Source organism: Populus euphratica, unplaced genomic scaffold (assembly GCF_000495115.2).
Source record: "Populus euphratica unplaced genomic scaffold, PopEup_1.0 scaffold213.1, whole genome shotgun sequence".
NCBI classification, from domain to species: domain Eukaryota; kingdom Viridiplantae; phylum Streptophyta; class Magnoliopsida; order Malpighiales; family Salicaceae; genus Populus; species Populus euphratica.
Window position 1 is genome coordinate 1,013,180 of NW_011499916.1, and position 9,360 is coordinate 1,022,539.

The window sequence follows — 9,360 nt, forward strand, 5'->3', positions numbered from 1 at the left end:
TATTTTAAAATAATTTTTATTTAAAAAAATATTTAAATAATATATATTTTTTTAAAAAATTAATTTTTACATGTTAAACCAATACAAAGTTATTAAAAGATTTAATTGAAAATAAAAAAATTAAATTTTTACAAAAAAACGTAGCTAAGCAGGGTCTACGTCTATTACAAAATTGGCAGCTATGCAATAAAAAGATTGAGATCTTCATAAATTCTTATGATTTATTTATTTAAATCGTTGAATAAAAACTTAATGATTAAATTTCAAACATAACCAGTCATGGTTTTAAGGGAATATGAGAAAATTCAAATTCATAAAACTTGAAAATTGATTATTAATTATTTCTTTCATTTATTAGTTAAACTAATTTGGGAAAAACCCTCTAATTGCATCCCATGTTCTCAGAAATTCATCAAATACGCCCTTGTGTTTTCGATTAGATCAATTCAACAAGTTTGATTTAAATCTCGGTAAATTAAGTATAATTTTTTAAAATCAATAATTTTTATGTACAGTTTAAATAAAAAAATAATATTTTCATGAATTATAGTACTTATGTGAGGTATCAATATTAACAAGATATTTAAAAAACACAAATAAAAATAAAAATTAATATCAATGCTATATGTGGATCAATTAAAAATTGGATTTATTTCCTGATCCTAGGGAGGAGAAAATTATGACGGTGGTCATGCTTAGTTGGTGATAACTATAACTATGGTAGTATCTTATATTATGATAATTATTATTTTTTAAATTGTTTTTTCTTGAAAATATATTTTTTATTTTTAAATTTATTTTTAATATAATAGATCAAAATGCTTCAAAATCATAAAAAGAAATCAATTTAAAAAAATTTAAAAACACTTTCTAAACACAAAAAAAAAATACTCTAACATGGCGAGGATGATAAGTCACTATTGTTGATTTATTTATTTTATATTAATTGTACATGTGGGTCTCACAATATAAGAAAATATTATTTTTTTATTTAAGTGGCCTTAAAAATCATTGATTTTAATAAATTGTGATTGAAATGAAATTGAAAACACAAGCATTGAATTGAACTAATAGAAAACATGGGGACTTATTTGATGAATTTATAAAAATAGAGGGTGCAACTAAAGTGGATTTTGCCAGCTAAGTTGCAGCTGCATTAATCATTGAATTGAAGATCAATCGGAAAATTAAGCCAGCCAAATCTATCTAATCTCATTAATTAAGCTCATTTTTAATCTCCTATCGGTGAGTGGGATTTGTCTTGATTCAATTGTGGAATAGCCAGCTCATTCCAACGAAGTCCCACCCCACATTTTATCTCATAAAAGCCATGCCAATCCTCTCTGCCCGCACACCACCACCAAAGCCTCCACAATGGCTACCACTCCCCTGTCTTTCTTTCTCCTTTCACTCCTCCTCTCCCTCTCCCTCAATGCCCAAGCTCAAACCCCGACAGCACCCGCCCCGATGCCCTCCGGTCCGGTTAACTTCACCGCAGTTCTTGTAAAGGGTGGACAGTTCGCCACACTCATTCGCCTTCTGAACAAGACTCAAACTTTCAACCAAATTGAGAATCAGCTTAACAGCTCTGTTGTTGGGCTCGGTTTGGTTTGCATGGGAATTCTTTCTTGAGCAAATGTTAATTTGAAGGTGTTTCCACATTTTTTTTTCCCACTTTTTCTTTGTGATTTTCACTTTAAAAGAAGGAGCTAATTGGAGTCTTCCTTGTACGTTTACATTCTAGTTAATGTCCTGTATTTCTCCATTGATTTACTTTTTTGTTTTTCAATTTGATTGATTTTTTTTTATTTTACTCGTAAGTGAAGTTCCGGCGAATCTTAATTAATTTTTTTAGATTTTAAAATTAATAACCATGTAAGTTTTTAATAACATTAATTAAAATTTATGATAATCAAACTAAAAGTGAAAACAGATGATATTAATTGGTTATCTACATATTATATATATACATGGAGCTGATTCACATGCATGTGGAACATAAATACAATAAAATTGATAAGAAGAGATGCAGATTATAAAAGTATGAACCCAGAATAAAAACATGGCCAGCTCATTTTATTTAACTCGTGCGTTCTAACCTGACTAGCAGATCAGTACCATTTTCTTATTCATTTTTTTAGAAGAATGACTTCAAGATGTGTGTTAAAAGTGAGCCATGTCGCAGCTAGCATTCCTAAATCTTTAGGTCAACTTCAGCTCTTCAATGTCCTACTGGTGGTTCATATATGATAGTCACGCATACGAAAATGAAATTCTTCACTATCCAATTGTTAGTATAGAAAGGATACTTGCAGAGGAAAAGTGGCGCGCATAGGAAAAATATGTATGAAAATATCATGATGTTAGTCCATGGAACCAAAAGAATACATAGAAAAACATGTCTAGTATAGTTTTGGGTGAAATTTTCGCTGAAAATTCTCACGATTTAGGCCTAGACTAAATAGTTAGAGAATATTTTTTTGGTGAAGAGTTGTTGAAGACTGAAGGAATTGAAGTTCATGTGATAGGGATATTAATTTTTGAATATTAAACCTTGTCATCTAGATACACATAATAGAACAATTAGTCTACTAATAGCATCAACCACTTTGTTTAAGTTGCTTGATTGATACTTTAGTGAAAAAAAGTGATTTCTGGTAAAAACAACACCCATTTTTCATGCCAATAACTTAATTTATGTTTTTTATTTATATATTTTCAGAGCTTCATGATTTATAATTGTAACAAAGTTTTTCTATAAGTTTAGATAATGTAAAGCTTGAGATTTTAAACAATAACATATCACTTTATATCATAAGTGAAATAGTTCCTCTTTTATCTAGAAAATTACTTTTCATTAAAAAATCAATTGGCTGCTCATCCTAGCTAAGAACTCCTTCAATACTTACCCAATATGCATTATAATTTACCTCATGATTTCTTAAAATCTAGAAGTGCCAACACAGGACCTTCAATCATCTTTTGTTTTAATAATTAAAAGGTGGATCCAACCTTATTTTTTTACTAGAAGGTGCTCCATTTAGACACCTCATAATAAATTCAATAAGAAAACTGAAGTTTCAAATTAATTGCTTATAAAAAGATGCAAGTTCGTGAAAATTTTAGACGTCATGAACACTTATTGGGGTTGGCCAATTCACAATTATAGGTACACTGGATTGAAAATGAACGTCATCAATAGACCTAATAGAAACTAGAAAAATGATAGTACTAGTGAAATTCACATATGTATACTTATTCTTTAAAGTTTAAAAAACAATCCATAGCGGTTTCAAATGAGATTTCAAATTAGAACTATAAATCAAAATATCATCAAAATAAATCATAATAAATTTCTCATAAATAGTCTCTATACTTGATGCATGAAACTCTTAAAAATACTAGAAGCATTAGATAAAAGAAATGACATCACTATCCACTTACATAATCTATGTCTTGTTTTAAATGTTGTTTTATATTTATCCTATATTTTGATTATAATTTAATGATAGCCACTCATGAGATCAGTCTTGCATAACACTCTTGAATTTGCTAATTAATCAACATGTCATTTAATCATGGTATCAGAAACTTATATAATGCAATTAATGGTTTGTGTATCCATCACACACTATAAACCATTCTTTTTAGGAACTATAAGAGCTAGGACTATACATGAGTTCATACTTTCTTAAAAATACCCCTCATCTAACTATTCCACAACACATTTTTGTGATTTTTTAGCTTTTTTAGGGTTAAGTTTGTGAGTTGGTCTATTTGGAAGACTAGTACCCAAAATCAAATCAATATAATGCTTAATATCTAGCATGGGAGGAAAACCCTAAGGTAAATCTTTTGATATCAAATTTGCAAGTTCTATTAATATAGTTTGTACTTCCTCGAAACTAGGGTGTACATTAATCATTCACCCTTTATCTCCTTTATAAATATGATAAGGATAGTAAACTCTTTTCTTTTTTAATTTTCATCTTCACCTTCTCTCTTATAGGTGTCACCACTATATATTTTTTTTTATATATATTTTAATGTGTGTGTATTTTCTACCATTATATGTCACACTTCTATTAAACTACAATGACATTTTCAATAATATATTGTATGTATCCATAGATACCACATCATACTAAGCACTATCAAAATATTTTTATCTCATAAAAAAGAAAACAAAATGTTATTTGTTAACAATTACCTCAATGTCACTATTAAGTCACATTAGTTTATAAGGCTTAGGATGATTCTCAATTATCACTGGGAATTTCTTCATTATCTTTGTGAATACTACATTCTCATAGCTACTATGTTTAAAATCAGGTTGCAAACCTTTTTTTTAATAGTGCACATGGAATGAAAAAATACTAATATACCATCAACCCTTTTTCTAAATCACCTTTGGACATTAACAAAATCTTTCTAATAATAAATATAGTATCATTATCTCTATGCAAAATATCGTAATTACTACCTGAGTTATCATCATGTATAGGATTAGTCACATTCATAATTTTTTTTATTAATAGGTTTTTTTTTCTTTTTATGACTCTCCACTTTGATACACTTGCTAATTGGTGCTCTAGTTCACCATATTTAAAGGAATAAATCTCAAAGATAAAACCTTGACCCATCTTTTATTGATTTTGTTGGGTTAACCTAGGTTATATGGTTTTAGCTTTTTGATAATTATTATGCCCCCTCTACTGTTATAATTGGCCTAAAAACTTATTTTAACAACTTGCTGCTTCTCTACTAACAAAGCCCTTCAATATGTCTTATCAACTATTCATAGAGATTAAGAGACACAATACATCCTAGATGGACTACTGTAAACTACTGAAATATTCCTTCACTAAATACTCTTCCATTTATACTAAATCATTATAAGGTACTAACTAGTAGAAATCAATAGTGTAATTATTGACAAAATTATCCTCTTGTTTCAATATGTGAAGCCTCAGTATATGGTTTGGAAATAGCCAAAAATAGAGGAAATAGTTTCTCATTTTCTTTTTCATCTTGTTTAATCATTAATTTCTTACTTTCCTTTAACTTTTCTTACATCTTCTTTAACTATTCCTAGTAGGAAAATGCTTGATTCTTTAGTCTGATTGTGATTAATTTAACTAGTGTACACTCAGAAACCTCTCTGTACTAAAAAAATCCTCTCAGCTTTATTCAACCAGTTTATGAACTTCTTTGCTTGTAAAGTTCCATAAAAATTAGGAATTTTGATACAAAAATCAAAATTCTTAGGTCTGATCTCTTTCTAATCACGAGATTGTCTTCTCTGATCAAGTCTTTAGATTTTAATAGTGGCTAAAGACCCATAGTTACTATCCTGGTTTTGTTCTTATACCTTTTTCTTTTCTAACTTATGAGTTAATTCTGTAATCTACATTTGTATGTTCTTCGTGATAAGATCTTGGATGTTTTTCTTTTGAAGGAAAGCCTTCTCATTCCTTCCTTGGTTAGGCCTTACTTCACAACCTTTTCCTACCATAATTGTCAACAACACACAACAAGCAACAAATTATCCATAAAATTAAACAAATTATCCATAAAATTAAAGCACATAATAAGCAATATAAATCTAGGATTACTGGACTCTTATATCAATTGATATAAATGGAAGCTACATGAACAATAACAACATAAAAAACACAATAAATTTAATAAGTGAAAATGATTGTAAATCCAAATTCTAAATTCACAATTTATTTATCTAAAAATAAAGCTAATGAAATTTATCTCTTTAGAGATTAATTTACAACACCTTTAAATAGGTAAAAAAAAACCTATATTTATTGAAAAACATTTAAAAATTCAAAAGCATTAAGGAAATTAAAGCAGAATAAAAAATTGAGCTAAATAACAACTTATAAGTCCAATCTCGGGAGATTCAATTTATTTATTTTCTATTTGAATGCCAGATTTAATCATTGTTATCCATGTTTTTTCGGTTGTTAAAGTGATTAAGTTCTACTGTTTGATATTAATGCCTTGTTTTTGTTGACTTTGCTTAACAGGATGATTGATATTTGAGCCTGGGAGGGATGTAGCATAGTATTCTTTGAGAATTGGTGGTATTGGCTCGGCTGGGTTGGCGTGGATTGATAGCCACGGCGTGGTGGTTCAAAGCGGGTTCTTGCTAATAATTATCTGACTGGTTTGGCCAATTATTTGACAATGTCGTGTCTGATTTCGATGCTTCCTTCTCAATGCTTTTTTTTTTAAAAAAAAAAAAGAAATCAAAAAATTTAGTCAAAGTATATTGCAAATAAAAAGTTTCTTGAAAATGGTTACAAAATGAATAATATGGGCTCGATCCATATTGGGCCGGATTTTACATTGAACATGGGCCGGTCCGATTGTTTCTCTTGCACTTCTTCGGTTCCCTTCCGTTTAAGTATTATATTACCTCTTGTCTTAATCTCTCAAGAGTTTGCTGCTGTTGCCTCACTCGAAAAACTTCCAAGCTCTCTAACAATTGTAAGAAACCCTCGCCCTCCCTTTCTTTCTCCTATTTGATGTGCTTGAGTTTATGTCAAAACAGGAAATCTTTCTTGGGTTTCTGATTTTATGATCTGGGCTCTAGTTATTTTCTTGATTTTCTTTTTAAGCAATTTAAAATATTGAACCTTTTGTTTCTAATATGCCGCTGCTATGTATGTAGTTTTTGCAGGAAGGATGTCAAGCTCAAACATTATCATGTTTGAAGATATTTTTGTTGTTGACAAGCTAGATCCTGACGGAAAAAAATTTGACAAAGGTATCTATGTCTTTAATTCTCCCTTAATTCTCTTTCTATAGCTTCTTGTTCAATGCTTATGTATTGGCTAGAAGAATCAACCAAGGCTAAGATTTTTCAACTTGAGTTCATTTCGCTTTTCGATTTCTGAAAAATCTTCACCTTGCCCCAAAATTGTGATTTTTCTTGTACTGGATTGCATATTTACTTTATTATATCCACGCTCTTGTCAAGTGTAGTGTGAAACACTTTGTTTGAATGATTCTGATGAATGATCCTATTATTGTAATAGATCCATTGTCCTTGGGTTCTTAAAGTAGAATGTTCCAACTTCTGTATTTATTTTTAGGCTTTCCTCGTCAAAACCAAAGAATTCAAGTGGGGATATCATGTCTGTTTTAAGTGGCAATCCCCAATTATGAGATAATCATATCTATGCTTCATCCAGTTCTCGTGTTAGAAAGACTTCCTTGTGACAACGGTATGCTTTTGCTTAGAAAATTCTGTGCTGTATTGTGCGTAACTATTTGGTTGGGAACTTGATGTGGTTGATCTGAGTTTACTACAAAATACTGCCTGGTAGTGTGGTCTGAGGATCTGGGACGTTGGAACGTTTTCTCTTAACTTTTATTATGCAATGAATTATGTTTTGAGTGACATGTTTTCATTTTAAGGAGATACTCCTACACACTGCAATCCTGTTATCGAACTGATACAAATGTGGCCATGATCTAGCTACTATTCCATCTTTGACTCTTGTGAATGAATCTTGTTGATAGCATGTTTGGAAAATACGTTTTGACTTCTTTTGAGCTCAACGTAGGCGCAGATTTGTAACTTCTTTTATTTGGATGTAGTGACCCGCATTGAAGCACATAGTCAGAACTGTGATATGTTCATGCACCTTGATGTGAACACTGATGTATACCCCATGTTCGTGAATGACAAATTCACAATGGCTTTGGCCCATACGCTGAATCTGGATGGGACACCTGACACAGGCTATTATACTCAGGTAATCTTGTTTTGTCATTAAAATTTTCCATTGTCTTATTTTATTGTATTAGTCATTTCCTAGTTCATGAATTTATAAATGCCTTGTGTCAGGGAGGGAGAAAAACACTTGCTGACAAATATGAATATGTCATGCATGGGAAGCTATATCAGATTCAAGAGGAAGGATCAAGGAGGGCAACTCGAACGTATGCATCCATGTTCAGAATTTGCATTTCTGCAAATATGTTCATTATATTATATTTATATAATTTTTCTTGATATTCTATTTATGATGACAATCTTTATTCATTTACTTGTTTATCACGGCCAACTGACATTAATTACCTTGTGATATTTTTTTGGCCTCAGGGAGATGGTTATTACATTTGGTGGGCTTCTGATGTTGTTGAAGGGAGATCCTTCATATGTCTCTCAATTCGAGCTTGATCAGAGGCTATTTTGTCTGATCAGGAAGCTGTGAAACTCAGTAATATGTCCCTATGTTTTCTGAACATCACAATCCAATGTTCCTCAAAATGTTGGTGGATTTAGTTTTCTTGTACCATACTTATTCTAACGAATCTATGTAGGGTTGTCCACTAAAACTGGGGTATATTTCCTAGATTGGATCGTACTATCTGTGCTGCATGATATTGTGTTCTCTCTCGAAAACCTGTGTCTATTTGGTAATTGTGCCCGTGCCTCTTTGCTGGTGCTCTTGTTGAAACACTCCCATGGTACTCTGTTGTGATAGGAAGGAAAATGTGCTTAATCCCAAGCCCACAGTTTTATTAGATGGTGTGGTGTGTCTACGTGCTTTGCAGACAAAAGTAGAGTCATGAATTCCTTGTATATTAGAAGAGAACCGAGAATGTTTTATTGACATGCTCATCACCTTCACTTGGATAATTTCATATTTATAAATAAACAGAAATAAATGATAAAGCTTAATTTATAATCAATATTGAAACCAAATGTTCATTTTGAAGATGGTGAATGATGATTTTTTTTAAAAAAAATACTAATTAAAAAAATAAACAAAAAAAATAGAGTCAAACGTGGGTCAATTTGTTACATTTATAATATGGATAATGAGATTAAGATGATTAATAAAAAATAAATTAACTGATTTATCTGGAATAGATTGAAATAGATGGGATTTGTTTGGGTTTGTTTTGTTTTTGGAAAGGGTAGGAGATATATAGATAATTATCAGATGAAACAGAACACACAAGGGATAATCTTTAAAAAAAGAAAAAAAAGAGTTAGATGACTCGTCTTCTGCCTGGAAATTTTGGGCAATGGCATTGCAACTTTATGCCTTGCTACCTACAACTTTTGACGACGATCGTCACCAGAAAAAAAAATGTGCACTATTTTTGGAATTCAGACCCAATTTATACCTTTTTTTTTATCTAAAAATAAATTAAAATCATCTTAAAGATATGTAAAAACTCATTTTTGATCTGAAAACACGTTTTAATCAATCCTAGATACTGAAAAAACCAAAACCTCCTATCTCACATGCCTTCTTTCTCCTTTAATTACAATAAGAGACTTTATTATAACACAAATGAAGTTCAAGGACTGCTTAACACAAA

General features: G+C 30.6%; 1 protein-coding gene across 2 annotated transcripts; it reads left to right on the forward strand.

Moving 5' to 3' along the window:
• The first annotated feature begins 6,406 nt into the window (after positions 1–6,406).
• LOC105134658 (DNA-directed RNA polymerases II, IV and V subunit 8B-like) lies at positions 6,407–8,466 on the forward strand. 2 transcript variants are annotated; one of them, XM_011039144.1, is made up of 5 exons: positions 6,407–6,504; positions 6,698–6,784; positions 7,621–7,778; positions 7,871–7,965; positions 8,129–8,466. In XM_011039144.1, exons 2-5 carry the CDS (start codon positions 6,703–6,705, stop codon positions 8,238–8,240), a joined length of 447 nt encoding a protein of 148 aa, XP_011037446.1. In that variant the 5' UTR covers positions 6,407–6,504; positions 6,698–6,702; the 3' UTR covers positions 8,241–8,466. The 2 variants fall into 2 exon arrangements, with proteins under 2 accessions (XP_011037446.1, XP_011037445.1); XM_011039143.1 differs by having other exon boundaries at positions 6,414–6,504; positions 6,689–6,784.
• The last annotated feature ends 894 nt before the right edge of the window (positions 8,467–9,360 follow it).

Coding starts and splice junctions, on each gene's coding strand:
- LOC105134658 (XM_011039144.1), top strand. CDS start 6,703: ATGTCAAGCTCAAACATTATCATGTTTGAAGATATTTTTGTTGTTGAC. Junction 6,785..7,620: donor CGGAAAAAAATTTGACAAAG/GTATCTATGTCT, acceptor ATTTGGATGTAG/TGACCCGCATTGAAGCACAT. Junction 7,779..7,870: donor ACACAGGCTATTATACTCAG/GTAATCTTGTTT, acceptor GCCTTGTGTCAG/GGAGGGAGAAAAACACTTGC.